We start from the raw sequence: 14,867 nt of genomic DNA on the forward strand, positions 1-14,867 counted from the left end.
TGGGAGAGGACGTACGGTGACTGCTAGGGCGCCTTCCTCGCCGCCACCCCCAGCTGTTTCACCCGAGCACGTGACTGCTAGGGTGGACTCATCCGAGGAGGAGGCTACACGGACTCCGGTCCATGAGCCTCCGGTCCACGGGCCTTCGGCCCACGAGCCTCGGGTCGACGGGCCTTCGGCCCACGAGACCCCAGAGGAGCACAGGTTTGGATGGGGTACCTGGCTGGATCAGCTTGAGGAGCGGAGTGGCTATGCTGATGATGGCGGGGAGCCGACTGATATTGAGGAGGAGGGGGGCACCGTCTACCAGCGTGGTTGTACACGGCTCCCATCTGTGCTGGCGACCCGCGAGCAGAGGTGGTTGATTTTCCCTGATGGGGAGAGGTAAGTGCATTTAATCTTTTTGTACCTTCTGCATTCATGTTTCTTCAAATAACTAATGCGTTGGCCTTGTCATGCTGCAGGGGTTCGGACCACCATCATAGTGTCCGCCGGCCCAACTCCGTCCTTGGAGTTCTTTGTCGGTAAAACTTCCCGGGGTTTGTCACGTTGCCTGGTGAGGGTCGGCTTCCAAAGCTTGGATTGAGTTGGGAGCACTACTTGGCTGCTTCGGCCCCGCCGGGTGAGATTATTGACGGTGTCTTGTGCAAGACGAGGGCAGACGTGGTGATCAGAAAGTTGTGGGTAATTTCTCCTTTACACAATTAAAAATCATCAACTAGCTAGTTATTAATTGTAATAATCAATATTGTCTCATTTGATTGCAGACATTCTACAGGTGTGAGGAGGGATACGAGGAGGAAGCGGCAAATGTTATCGATAACGTCTGCAAGCGCCTACTACAGAACTTATGGCACGAGGCTCGGGTGTAGGCTGTTCGAGACTACTATGCCTCGCGTGGTATCAAGAAGACCAAGCCGGCGTGCCGCGAGAAGTTCTTGAGTAAGGAGGAGTACATGAAGGTAATTCTTAAGGCCTTGTACTTAGTTCCTTCATTTAGTAATTCATAGCCGTAGCGCTCAAGTTTCTATTTGCTAACTTAGGCCCCTCCGAGATGGTGTGCGGATCAGATGGATTGTTGGGAGGTGTTGGTCAATGAGTGGTGCTCAAAATAATGGCTATCCCTCCATAACGAGGCCAAGGACAAACGTGCCCAAATTGAAGGTGTGCCACACCATCAAGGCAGCTCCAACTTATATTAGTTCAGGCGGAACTGGGTATGTGGTTTGCTTCATGATTCATGCAATTCATTCATCATCTAGCTTTAGCCCTTTAATTACTAGTTTACTTTGTTTCTCTCATTCAGGCACGCTACAATAAGGCGGATAAGGTGCCAGAGGTGTATGACCTGTATGCCATGGCCCACACTGCCTCTTACAAGAAAGCCAAGGCATTCTCTCTGTCTGACCTCGATGATCCAAAGAACTTCACCAACATCTCCTCCCACGACAAGCTCGTGAAATATAGAGATGAGGGGAAGGCTAGGAAAGGGGAGGACTTTAACCCAAGCCAGGGTACCATTGATACAGAGCTGCTGATGATATCTGGTGGCGGGAGGTCCCATGGCTCCATAGCCATGGGAGATGGACTTATACGTTGTCCTAACACTCTCCCGGAGATCAAGGCGCGCTAGTCAAGCTCCGCTCCTGAGATAAGGCCTCGTGAACGTCCAGTCCAACTCGCCTTCAAGGTTAGTCATACGTACTCTGCTATCGTTCTCCATTACATTGTGTGCGCTTCCATCAATGATTACAAATGGTCATGTGAGTGGTGTTGCAGGCTGCTATACAGAGTGAGAGAGATAGAATGGAGAAACTTCTGGTGGAGGCGGCGGAGAGGCAGCGGGAGTTGGAGGAGAGGACGACAAAGATGTTGGCGGAGGAGAGGGCACGGAATGACATGCAGGCAAGGGCCATGTACGAGCTCCTTGTGGTAGGTTTCTTCTGCAGATTAGCCAAAACATTCATCTAGTGTTTGTCTCATTACTAACTAGTATGACTGAGTTGTCAAAACCAAATGTGCAGTCTGTGTGTGAGAAGTGCGGTCAGACCGCTCCGCCGGTGCCAGTGATTGCTCCTGGGACCACGGTGAGTTTAATTTGAATGGACATTACTTGCTAGTCTTAACATTTGAGTGTCATCATGCTAACGAGACATTGGAAATGATCTTTGGTGCAGCGTAACTCTAGACAAGCATCGCACGATCCTTCTCGAGCTACCGGCATGAGCCAGCCCGCTCCTACACCTCCAGATCACGGTAAGTTTCTCTAGTGTTTTGCTTAACAAATGCATAAAGACCTAGATTTGATTTATTTCCTCCAATATGCTTACCATAATGACCTAGAGTTGGCTTCTTTTCCTCCAAAATGACTTAATAAGCTTACTGACCTCCAAAACCATCCATTTTACATAAGTTAGCTCTAAAACGATCTATACTTAGCTTACTTATGTCAAAAATTGCATAATTAGCTTAGTTAGCTCATAAACGATCCATTTTACCTAAGTTAGCTCTAAAATGACCCATTTTACCTTAGTTAGCTTATAAATGATCCATTTTATCCAAGATAGCTCTAAAATGACTCATTTTACCTAGATTAGTTCCTAAATGATCCATTTTACCTACGTTAGCTTTAAAATGACCCATTTCACCTAGGTTAGCTCCAAAATGAACCATCTTACCTAGGTTAGCTCCAATATGACCCATCATACCTAGGTTAGCTCTAAAATGATGCTTTTTACTAAGTTAGCTCATAAACGATCCATTTCAACTAAGTTAGCTCATAAGCGATCCATTTCACCTAAGTTAGCTAAAAAACGATCCATCTCTCCTAAATTAGCTCATAAATGATCCATTTCAACTAAGTTAGCTCATAAACGATCCATTTCACCTAAGTTAGCTCATAAATGATCCATTTCACCTTAGTTAGCTCATAAATGACCTATTTCAACTTAGTTAGCACATATATGATCCATTTCACCTAAGTTAGCTCATAAATGACATATACTTCTTGTTCTAGTCTTCTTCTTCTAGTCACCTTTTTCTAACTTTCTTATTTGCCGTTTTGCAGATTTCATTCACTTCACGGAAGCTAGCTTGCAATTATGGAGTGCTTGTTTTTTCTTTCATTCTCTTCAAGTATTCTTCTAGCTTGCTATGATGGAACTTGCTATCTTGATGAAACTTTGCATTGTAATATGTATGGATGGAACAATGTGTATGTGCAACTTGATGGAACTATATATGTATGTACGATGAAACTTATGTGCTGGATATGTCATATGTTTGCTGTTAAATAGCCCTGTGAAATATATATATATATATATATATATATATATATGTCATATATATTTGCTGTCAAAATTGTTGCATTTAGAAAAATAGAAAAAATGAGGCAAAGCAGGATCTTTGTCGTCAGCCACTGATGGCAAAGCCACCTTTGCCGACAGCCGTGGACGACAAAGCGGCCACATGTGCCTCCTGGGAACTGACCCATTTGGCCAGTTTGCCTACAGCGGAGGACGGCAAAGCTTTTTCCTACAGTGGCTGACGGCAAAGGCCTACCGTGTAGTGACGTCCAGCTAACATCATTGGGTGGACGACAAAGGCCGAACAAATTTTGCTGTCAGCGGCGGACGGCAAAGGCTGTCGTTAGCCACCTAACGGACTAACAACGTAATTATGGCCATCTGCTTTCTTTGCCGTTAGCTGCTGACGGCAAAGGCCCCTTTGTCGTCAGTCGCCGAAAGCAGACAGCAAAGTAGCTCTTTGCCAATCCTTACTTTGCCGGAGCATGTTACCGTCAGCGGCAGACGGCAAAGACCTTTGCCGTCCGCCGTTCCTGCCTTTGCCGTCTGCCGTGGCTGATGGCAAAGTAGCTGATTCCTGTAGTGATTTAGGGTTTAGGGTTTAGGGTTTAGGGTTAGGATTTAGCCTTGCCGACTGAGTCCGCCGGGATCAAAGCACATGGCCAGCATTGGAGATTGAGATTTCTATTTTTAAATGTTGGCATCAAGATATCTAATATCCACAAATTTCACATTCAATTTTTTTGACCAAGAAATAAACATAAGAGTTTGATAGTATATAGATCGTAGGATCCATATTACTTGTCGCTTAAATGGATGTATTTAGATGTATTTCAGTGCTAGATACATCTGTTTGGACGACAAGTAATATGGATCAGAGAGAGTATCAGACTTTTCGTTATTTCCCTATGTATGGACAACATTTTGGTGAAATTTTGCAGTACTACTACCCACTCTATTGATGCTATAGGAACACTAACAATGATAACATCAAAAGTACCATTTGGATACTCATGTAATCATGTTTATGCCTCTAAAATTCAGACAGAATAGTCACACGTATTTTTTTACAAGAATCATGCATGGTAGGCTACTCATGTGTTACAAAGAGTACACTGGAATTTTCCTCTATATAAGAACTGAATCATTTAAAACAAGAATTCCTATGTTTTTCCTTTGTTTCAAACCAGGTTTGTTGTATTTTTTACTATACTGCAATGAAATGAATATAAAATCTTATAACACAAATCAATGAGTTGTTTCTTATATAGTTCATCCAAACAGTACCTCTATGTGTAGTTCAAAGAGAATTTAAGTTCTTCTATAGAAAACAATCATTTGTACTCTCTATGTTGTGCTTGTTTAGTGTATCTAAATAGCTATATTGACTAGACTATTGACGTGACATTATATTTGCATGTTAGGATTTGTTCTCTGCTGGTAGTGACACAAGCTCTAGCACGGTGGAATGGGCAATGACTGAGCTTCTCCAAAACCCATCATCAATGTCTAGAGCTTGCAACGAGCTTGCAGAAGTTATTGGATCCAAAATAAACATTGATGAAGATGATATTGTTAGGTTGCCTATCTCCAAGCTGTTATAAAAGAGACTTTTAAACTTCATCCTCCTGGCCCGCTCTGGTTGCCATGCAAACCCGATAGAACATTGCAAATAGCAGGTTACACAATACCTAAAGATTCACGCGTGTTCATAAACATATGGGCGATAGGTCGAGATAATGATGTATGGACTGAACCTGAGAAGTTTATGCCAGAGAGGTTCTTGGGTTCAGCAGTTGATTTTAAGGGTGCCGATTTTGAGCTCTTTCCATTTGGTGCCGGACGTCGGATCTGCCCTGGAGTGCCATTGGCTATTAGGATGGTGCATTTGGTCCTCGCTTCGTTGTTAAATCAATTTAAGTGGAGTCTCCCTGTTGAGCTTGAAAGGGATGGGATTGATATGGAAGAAAAGTTTGGCCTATCACTTACCAAGGTCGTGCCTCTTCGTATTGTACCAACACCGATTCGAATTAGAAACAAAATGTGTCCCTACTAAGACTATTTTAAATGTTTTTATTATGTAATAATTCAAATGTATTACCCATGGAATTTATACAATTATTTATGTCACAGTTAAACTTTTACAAAACTTGACTTCCTCGCAGTGCACATGTTGAATGATATGTTGTTTTTACGCGGAGATATGTTGTGTTATAAAGTTGCTGATCCTACTAAGGTATTCATACATGCCATCCTAGCCACCCAGATTAACTTTTTAGGTTTGTATAACACCATGTTGCAAAAAAGTAAATGTGTTGCTTAAAAATACAACATTTCATTCACATGCGATGGATGGTGGATGATCATTCAATGAGATATTATTGAGAGCATTAAAGAGAAGACAAATGATTAACTTAATATGGAAATTTGACCTTTACACCTTATGTATTGTGTTGGAGCAATAGTAATTGTTCTCAGAGAAACAATAAAATGCGAAATTGCTTTTCTAAGCTCAAGCACACATGAGCTCGAGTGGACAGTAAAATAAAAAAATCAGAATTTTCATTTGCATCAAACATTGACAAATGTTTTATTTGCTTTCAAAGTGTCATTATGGAATGACATTCATGGAAAACATGGCCAGAAAAAAATCAATGCTCAATTTTTTTGTCAATGTTTGGTACAAAATATCAGATTTGTTATTTTGTACTATTATTTTACTGTTCATCTGAGATCACATGAGTTCGAGCTCAGTTTAGCCACCTCTAATAAAATGTGCATATTTTCACATCAGGAATATGTACACCGTTCAAAGATGCTAAAGTTTCATTACTCATAATTCGTCACCGTGAAAATTATCCTCTCCAACATATGGAAATATTTCCTTGTCCAGAATATTTCACTTTTAAATCTTTTGCGCATTCCAAAGTTAAAAAATCTTTTTCATAGTTGAAACATTTGTGCCTTTGTTATACCGTCACCAATAATAAGAAAAGGCACAATTAAGTTTTTTTATGTCCAAATCAAATAGTTATAAAAATTTCAAATGGTATGAAGCAAGTTTTAAAATTACACGAACATTCTGTTACATTGTATACATTTAAAAAAATTATTTAGGAACATATTTTGTGAAATACGTGAACATTATTTTTGAAATGTGACGACCATTTCTTTGAATGGTAAGAAATATTTTTTAAATTACACGAATGCTTTTTACAGTGTATAAACACTTTTTATAAATGTAAATAACATTTCTTTTCATTGCATGCATATTTTTAAAATGTGAAAAATATTTTATTTTGAATGCTATCCACATTTCTGAAAGTATTTTTCTTGAATACGTACGAGTGTACGTATCATATATTGAAGAAGAGAAGGGGAAAGAAGCCCCGTCCACGGTTTACATACGCGTTTTACAGAAGTAAACGCACTCCACCCGAAAAATACATGGACTACTCACTAGCTGCCCACACCCCTATCCCGGCCGCCAAGGGCTCGGAATCACTATGGATGATCCCAGCCTTCGTCCACACCGTGCACTCGGAGGCTATTTTCCGTAGGAGTACCTGCACGTCCGGTGTCATCCCCTCGAACACTATCGAATTCCTATGTTTCCACAACTCTCATATGACCAAGAGGTGTAGTGCACGTAGAGATTTGGCGTGTCTTCCGGCTAATGCAGGCCTCGTAGTCCAAGCCAGTAGGTCCTCCTCCGCCGTTGGAGCATCTCCAATTGTGCCCAAAGACTGGCATATCCTGGCCCAGACCTCTCTAGCGAACACGCACTGGATCAATAGGTGGTTGATGTTTTCATCACCTTGATCACAAAACGGGCAGTGGGCATGGTATGGAAGACCCCTCCTCGCGAGTCTATCCGAGGTCCACACCCGATCTCGAAGGGCCAACCATGCAAAGAAGCGACATCATAGGGGTGCATGCGATGACCATAGGCCTGTCGTGGGAGAAGCCTGAAGTGTTGCGAATTTCGGCCAATAGGCCGAGCGTGCCGAGAAAGCCATGTCCTTCTCCCATGACCATGTCAATTTGGTGTGTGGTCGTCTAGTCTCACGTCCTCCACCTGAGGCCACAACCTGAGGAACTAGGTCTGCGCGTTTCCGTCCATGTCAGGCCCGATGCCCCGGGCCCAAGTGGCCTCCGCTAGGGCCCCGGCAACAGTTCGTGATTCCTTCGTTCGTTTGGGTATTCTCTCATACACAGATGGAGCAAGCTCCTGTATGCGGTAGCCGCACAGCCACCGAACCTTCCAGAAGAGAGCGGTGTGTGCATCGCCGATCACCATCCTCGTAGCCGTCGAAAGAGCCATCTGGCCTCCTCGGGGATGTTTAACTTGAATTCCACCCATGGCCTGGACTGATCCACTCGTTGTAGCCATAGCCACTTAGTCTGTAGGGCAACATTCATCCACCTTAGATTGAGCACTCCAATCCCTCCTGCCCACTTCGGCCGACTCAGCGATTCCCATGCCGCAACACATTTGCTGCCACCAGCGTCTTCCTTTCCACACCATAGGAAGCCCCTGCAGATTTTGATCATCGCCTTGATAGTCTTCGGCGGCAATCCCATACCGAGCATAGAGTGCACCGAGATAGCGCTCAGAACTGATTGGACCAGAAACATGCGGCTGCTCTTGGGCAGAGTCGCGGCCTTCCAGGTAGGCAGGTGCACCGCCATTTGGTCGACCAACTCCTGAAAGTGCGCAGTTGTTTGCTTCCTTAACGAAAGCGGGAGTCTGAGGTACCGGCAAGGGAAAACGCCACATGTATAGCCCAGCAGCCCAGTCACCAGCTGCATATGATCCTGCATGCACCGAATTGGCAGGGCTGAGCTTTTCTGTAGGTTTATCTGTAGGCATGACGCGTGACCAAACAGGTCCAGCACGGCGACGCAAGCCCTCAGGTCCCTCTCTGTTCGTTTTAAGAATACCTTGACATCGTCAGCGTACATGGATACTCGCTGCTGCTGCCCTGTCCTGGCCAGTGGAGTGAGGAGTCCGGTCGTGGCCGCACACTCGAACAGGTGATACAGTGGTTCCATGCAGAGAATGAATAGCATGGGGAGAGAGGGATGCCTTGTCTTAGGCCCTGGCAATTGAAGATTGTGTCCCCTGCTATTCTGTTGACGACGATTCTGGTAGTCGAGGTTGCCAATAGTCCACAGATCCAGGAGAGCCATTTTGGCCCAAAACCCAGCGTCAAAAGTACCTCCACCAAAAACGGCCATTGAACAGTATAGAAAGCCTTCGAGATGTCCAATTTGAAGAGGACCGTTGGATCCCTTAGTGCATGTAGTCTGCGTGTCGTGCCTTGAACGAGCATGAAGTTGTTGTGTAGAGTGCGGCCCCGGACAAAAGAAATTTGGTGGTTGCTGACCAGATGTGGGAGATCATCAGCAAGCCGCGTGGCAAGTATCTTGTCAAAGATCTTGATTGCACCATGGTTGAGGCTCACCGGTCTGAAATCGCGAATGTCCACCGCCCTGGTTTTCTTTTGTAGCAACATGACCGTGGCCCTATTTATTGCATGTAGCCCACGTATATCTCCACCATGGAACTCGTGCAGGGCCCTCATGAAATCCTCCCTGATGATATACCAGCAGACAGCGTAGAAACGCCCTATGAATCCGTCTGGCCCTGGCGCCTTATCCAGGGGCATATTCCTGATCACCCGTTCCACCTCTTGCTCTGAGAACGGCTCCTCCAGGTGTGCCAAGTCTCGAACTGGCAGCTGGAGCAGCTCCATGTTTAGGGCTTGTGTCCGTTCGGTGGCCGAACCAAGTAGCTTCATGTAGTACGCGTCCATCACATTGCAATACTTTCCTGTCCCGTGCGCACCTTCCCCTCTGAGGTGATGGAAAGGACCACGTTCTTCCTTTGCCTGTGGCTTGCCTGGTGGTGGAACAAGGTCGTATTGGCTTCCCCTTCTTTAAGTTGGAGTATCCGGGGTCACTGCCTTGCAAATGTGCGCTCTAACAAGCATAAGCCAAGGAGCTTCTTCTTGAGGATGTTGCGTAGGCCCCACTCCTGATCTGCCTCGAGTCCATTGAAAAGTTGCAAGAACATATTGTATAAATATATTTTGAGGTAATATCATTGGTGGTGTCAAAACTTGCCACGGATGTTTAGTTTGGTGCCTCAACTTGTAAAATACATGTAATGTGTGCTAAAACTTGGCACTTTGGTTCAAATACGGTGCCAAACACGTTTGTCTACGGCTGCGCTGCTGATTCGGCTTGACAGTGTGGCGCGGGACCCCGTGTCAGCCACTCGAGAGGCTGTGCCCGCACCGCCGCTGGCCTTTTTCCACAAAACCCCTTGGACTATTTTTTCTCTCAGAAAAATCCCTGGCTCGGCGGGACAGGGCACATAACGATTCGCTCCCAAATCCCGGTCGACCTCGAGCGCTCATCCTCCTCCTCTGTCTCTGGCGGCATTGATCGTGGGAAGGCGCCGCCCCCGTGGATCGTGGCGACCGCATTGATCGTCCGCCGCGAGTATGGCGGAGCCCCGCCTGCGTGCTCCAGGCGATGCCGCCCCTACTTACGGTGATTGCCACCTCGTCTTTCTTAACCCAGCTTTCCCCTGTTTGCGGTAGGGTTAAGGTTGATTTCGTGTTTTGTTAAAAGCCTGCGATTTGTAAGTTTATGGTGTGCGTTGATGTTCGGTAGATGATTATGAGTTAAAAACCCTATGCGCAATGACCCACAGCTATCCCTTGTTTCTTGCTTCAGACTAGAGGGTTTGGTCGGGTTTGAAAGGCTTCTTTTTTGGCTAATTCTGGTGAGGAAAAATTCTGAAGTGAGGGCATATGAACATTACTTAAGACTAGTTTGTGTTAGAAGGATTAGGTTTTCTGAAAAAGATAGTACGTTTACTGAAATTTTGGACGGTGGGTTCTCTGAATATTTGGAAGTGACTTTATCTGAATCTTTCGACAGTATGTTAACTGAACATGTGGACAGTACTTGAACTGAATTTTAGAACAGATGCAAGTCAGCAGTGTTGGATAGTTTTTGAAATGAAATTATTGAAATTGCCATTTACAGCTGAACTAAATTTAACGAATGAAGTAGGAGAACACATACAAGTTTGTACTGCTGTGTACTGAATTTAGTCAATTTATTTTGAACTCCACTGAAACTGAATTTTTTTAGTCAAGGTTGTACTGCTGAACTAAATTGAATGAATGTAGTAGGAGAACACATACAAGTTTACGAATGAAATTATTTTGGAACTCCACTCAAACTGAATTTAGTTAGAGTGAGCTATTTGTACTGCTGTGTACTGAATTTAATCAATTTTCCTAGTCACATTGAGACATAACAGAATGTATTGTTGTTAACTTAAATTTTCTAACTGCTCCTCAACTGAATGTTAATTGTAGATGCTTTTGATGGACTTTTCTCAGTTGAGATACATCACAAAGGTTTCTTTTGTGGAACCGACAGCAACAACACTTACATGGACTTTGAAGTTGCATGGTTTGACAACTGTGACAGTGATACATGGTCCTTGTTATGGATTGATGACTTTTTGCAGCAGCTAGGCTATGACAGAGATAGTGAAGCTTGATGTTTTCTGGTGTCAGCCTGGAAAGACATTTGTTGACGGGCTAAAACATTTGACATGTGATGCAGATATCCTTGCAATGATAGCATCAACGACAGAGCACAAGAAATTGTTACTGATTGTAGACCATGGAGAGACACTTGAGAGTGGTCTTAGAGATGATATTTTACTTAATGGGGTTCCTGAACTTCCAAAGGTCATTACTCCAAGAAAAGAAAGCAAGGAAAAAGATGAATATAGCTGTCCTGAGGAGAGAAGTGTGCCAAATAAGAGGAGGCCTAGGAGGTTATTTGGGGAAGGTTCATCCTCAGGTTGTGCTGATGAAGAATTGGAGGAAGAAGATGGAGTAAATGCAGCTGATTCAGAGACGGGTGAGGATTTCTATGACAGTGACTATGACATAGAAGATGGGGATGATGATCTCTTTGTAAAAAATGTTGACAAAGAAGTGGATGATCATAGAGAGAAGGACACAACTTGTGACTACGAAGCAGAGTTAGCAGAGGATGCTCTAGATGATTCACACTTGCACTTGTCCAATGAACAGAGGGAGAAGTTGAAGTACCACTTCAAGGGATTTAATCGAGAAACTGATTTGAATAACCCTATTTTCAAACTTGGACGGGTTTTTGGTAATGTGCAAGAGCTGAGACATGCTATTACATCTTATAGCATTAGAAACAGAGTTCAAGTGAAGAAGACAAGGAACACATCCAGAACAATTGAAGCTATGTGCAGTGGTGATTGCCCATGGTTTCTCATGGCAAGCAAGGACAACAGAACATCTAGTTTTGTTATTAAAAAGTACTGTGATGAGCACACTTGTAGTAAATCCTAGAATCTCAAGGGATTGACAGCTCCTTTTCTCACCAGAAAATTCAGAGATGATTTCAGGGACAATGAGAAGATGCCCTTGAAGAAATTTTCAGAGAAGGTGCAAACAGAGTACAACCTCATACCAACCAGGAACAAATTGGCAAGAGCTAGAAGAGCATCAGTGAAGGAGATAAGGGGGGAGGATGATAACCAGTACATGCAGTTGTGGGATTATGGAGAGGAGTTAAGGAAAAGCAATCCCGGTAGCAAGTTTTTCCTATGTACAAAGGAGATAGAAGATAAGAAGACAAAAGAGATAAAAGAGCACTTCTCCACATTGTATTGGTCACTGGATGCATGCAAAAGAGGATGGCTTAATGGTTGTCGGCCAATACTTTTTATTGACGGATGTCACATAAACACCAGATACAAAGGAAATTTACTCACGGCTGTAGGTATTGACCCAAATGATTGTATCTTCCCCATAGCATTTGGCCTTGTCGAAGTGGAGTCAACTAGCAGTTGGGAGTGGTTTCTGGCAAGCCTAAAGGATGACCTCAACATATGTAACACCTCTCCGTACACAATTATGAGTGACAAGCAAAAGGTATTTCATCATCAAAGTAAATTTGTAGTTTCACCATGACTTGTTGTATGTGAAATTGACTTTCATTGTGAAATGTACTTATGACATTGTGTTGCATGAAATATATGTTTGTAAGTGAAAATTTCTTGCTTTATCATATATGTATGTGACATTGGGTTGCTTACTTTATTATGTGAAATTGCAGGGTCTCATAAAAGCTGTGGCAAAGATATGGCCTGATGCCGAACATAGATTTTGTGTCAGGCATATGTATCAGAATTTCCACAAGCTTCACAAAGGTGAGCAACTGAAGAACAATTTGTGGGCAATTGCCAGGGCTACAAACAACCCTACATACACTAGAGCAATGCAAAATATGGAACAAGACAACATTGATGCATACAAATGGTGTGAGAAATGGCCACCAAGAACCTGGATTAAAGCATTTTTCAACCCATTTCCAAAGTGTGACATTCTACTAAATAACATGTCTGAAGTTTTCAATAGGTAACTTGTGAAAATAGGTTAATTCTCATTTGTGCATACATTGTCATTTGTGTTAACATTCTCCTGTGTGTGCTAACATTTTTGTCTCTTCAATTTCATAGTTGGATATTGGAATCTAGAGAACTACCAATTAAGTCCATGTTGGACAGCATCACTGACAAGATCACAACTAGGATGTACAACAAGCAGAAGGAGGTGGCCACTGATAGAAAATGGGGTAAAAGATTGTGCCCAAAAATACAGAAGAAGCTTGACAAATTTATTGAATGGGCTGCTTTTTGCATGGTTCAAGGGGCTGGTCAGAAGGTTTTCAAGGTGTTGTCAATGAACCATTCATATATTGTTGATTTGAACTGTGAGAGTTGTGACTGCAAAAGATGGGAGCTGTCCGGGATTCCATGTCATCATGCCATAGCTTGTGATAGAGAGGAGAGGATAGATCCTGAGCCTGGTGCATGAATGCTACTCTGTAGCTACTTACAAAAAAGCTTATAGTTTCAATATCAAGCCGATGAGGGACCAAGAGCATTGGACAAAGATGGAAGGAGTGGATGTGTACCCACCTGTGTACACCAAGGTGATGGGAAGACCAAGGAGAAATAGAAAGAAAGATCCAGAAGAGAAGCTTGACAAGGAAGGGGGCAAGAAACTGACTAAACATGGTGTAAGCATGCACTGTTCTATATGTGGAGCAGCAAATCACAACAAGAAAGGTCATCAGAAGTGGGCAGAAACAAATAGAGAGGCACCAGTAGCTACAGATGATGATTCAGAAGAGGAGTTTGATGATCCATCCATAATTTCAGTAAGTTAAATATGTCCTTCTTCATATTGTGACAGAAGTTTATCAATTATGCAAGTGCGATTTGTTATATTTGCAGAACATCATGCCACACACAATTCATCCATCTATGGATCCAACTCAAACACCAGGATCAATGGTTTACCTCATGCAGCAAATGGTAAACTTTAGAACCTGTTATTTTTATATTTGAGGCCTCTTTATATTTAACTCTACTCTCAAACATTGTTTGCAATATACAGGAGAGGATGTCATATCAACCAGTCATGGACCATGGTCCTCTTCCTGAATCTTCATTTGTCGCACAAGCTAGAGCTAGCATTCCTCCACCAAGAGTGACAACTGCTATGGCTACTGGAAGAGTTAGGAGGAGGGGTGTTACTGAAGATATTCCAGAGGATGTTCCTCAATTCAGCCACCAAACAAGTGATAATGCAAGAGGCAGGAAGAGGCAGGCTAAAGGAGGTGGTAGAGGAAATGCTACAGGAAGTGGTACGGGAAGTGGTACAGGAAACGCTTCACGAGGTGGTAGGGGAAATGCTACAGGAGGTGTGATTTTTGTTGAAATCTACATGTCACCGTGCATGAAATTATTGTCATTTGTTATCAATTTTCATTCTCCAAATTGGCACGCTTGCAGGAAGTGGAAGGACAAGAGGAGAAGGTGCAAGAGGAGGAACTGGAAGAGGAAATGGTGGAAGAGGAACTCTATATGACAGTGGAGGAAGGACTGGACCAGGGGCTGGATATTGGAACTTGATGTTTGGACCTGATTCAGATAGGTCACATGTCGCAGCAGAGGAAGAGCCAATCACACAAAATGCACCACAAGGGGATGAGTGGGATGACGACTTCGTCCACATGTAGATATGCAAACTGATGCAGAAGTTCATGACTAAACTTTATGAAATGCAACTAAGTTCACCAATGAACTTCATTTGTCTGTGTAGAGGCCTATTTTCATGTAAACATGTAATGCACTTTAAGTATGTTGACATGAATCACATTGGCAGTATCTTTCATTGTTCAAGTGTTTTGTGAATCTGCTTTCAAAATTTATTATTCAAGAGTTATGTGAATCTGCTGTAAAATTAATTATTCAAGTGTTATCTAAATCTGCCGCCGAATTGCAATTTTGCTATCAAATTGACTGTAAAGTTTTTGATGTTGTCAAAGTTCAGTCTATCAACAGTAAGTGATGTCGGGGTACGACGCAAGCATCATGGCTGCTCAGGCCGAAGAGGTACGCCACGCAGCTCAGCAGGA

General features: G+C 43.3%; 2 protein-coding genes and 1 pseudogene across 2 annotated transcripts; all 3 read left to right on the forward strand.

The window, feature by feature from the left end:
* Nucleotides 1–4,735: 4,735 nt before the first annotated feature.
* On the forward strand, nt 4,736–5,361 carry LOC123191988 (geraniol 8-hydroxylase-like; annotated as a pseudogene).
* A 4,333-nt stretch (nt 5,362–9,694) lies between these two features.
* Nucleotides 9,695–12,780, forward strand: LOC123186425 (uncharacterized). The gene is made up of 3 exons (XM_044598192.1): nt 9,695–9,866; nt 10,706–12,313; nt 12,498–12,780. Exon 2 carries the CDS (start codon nt 10,871–10,873, stop codon nt 11,726–11,728), a length of 858 nt encoding a protein of 285 aa, XP_044454127.1. The 5' UTR covers nt 9,695–9,866; nt 10,706–10,870; the 3' UTR covers nt 11,729–12,313; nt 12,498–12,780.
* A 125-nt stretch (nt 12,781–12,905) lies between these two features.
* Nucleotides 12,906–14,549, forward strand: LOC123186426 (guanyl-specific ribonuclease pgl-1-like). Its single transcript, XM_044598193.1, has 4 exons — nt 12,906–13,604; nt 13,681–13,761; nt 13,844–14,150; nt 14,242–14,549. The coding sequence occupies exons 1-4, from the start codon at nt 13,311–13,313 to the stop codon at nt 14,466–14,468; spliced, it is 909 nt and encodes a 302-aa protein (XP_044454128.1). The 5' UTR covers nt 12,906–13,310; the 3' UTR covers nt 14,469–14,549.
* The last annotated feature ends 318 nt before the right edge of the window (nt 14,550–14,867 follow it).

Source organism: Triticum aestivum, chromosome 2A, assembly GCF_018294505.1.
Source record: "Triticum aestivum cultivar Chinese Spring chromosome 2A, IWGSC CS RefSeq v2.1, whole genome shotgun sequence".
NCBI classification, from domain to species: domain Eukaryota; kingdom Viridiplantae; phylum Streptophyta; class Magnoliopsida; order Poales; family Poaceae; genus Triticum; species Triticum aestivum.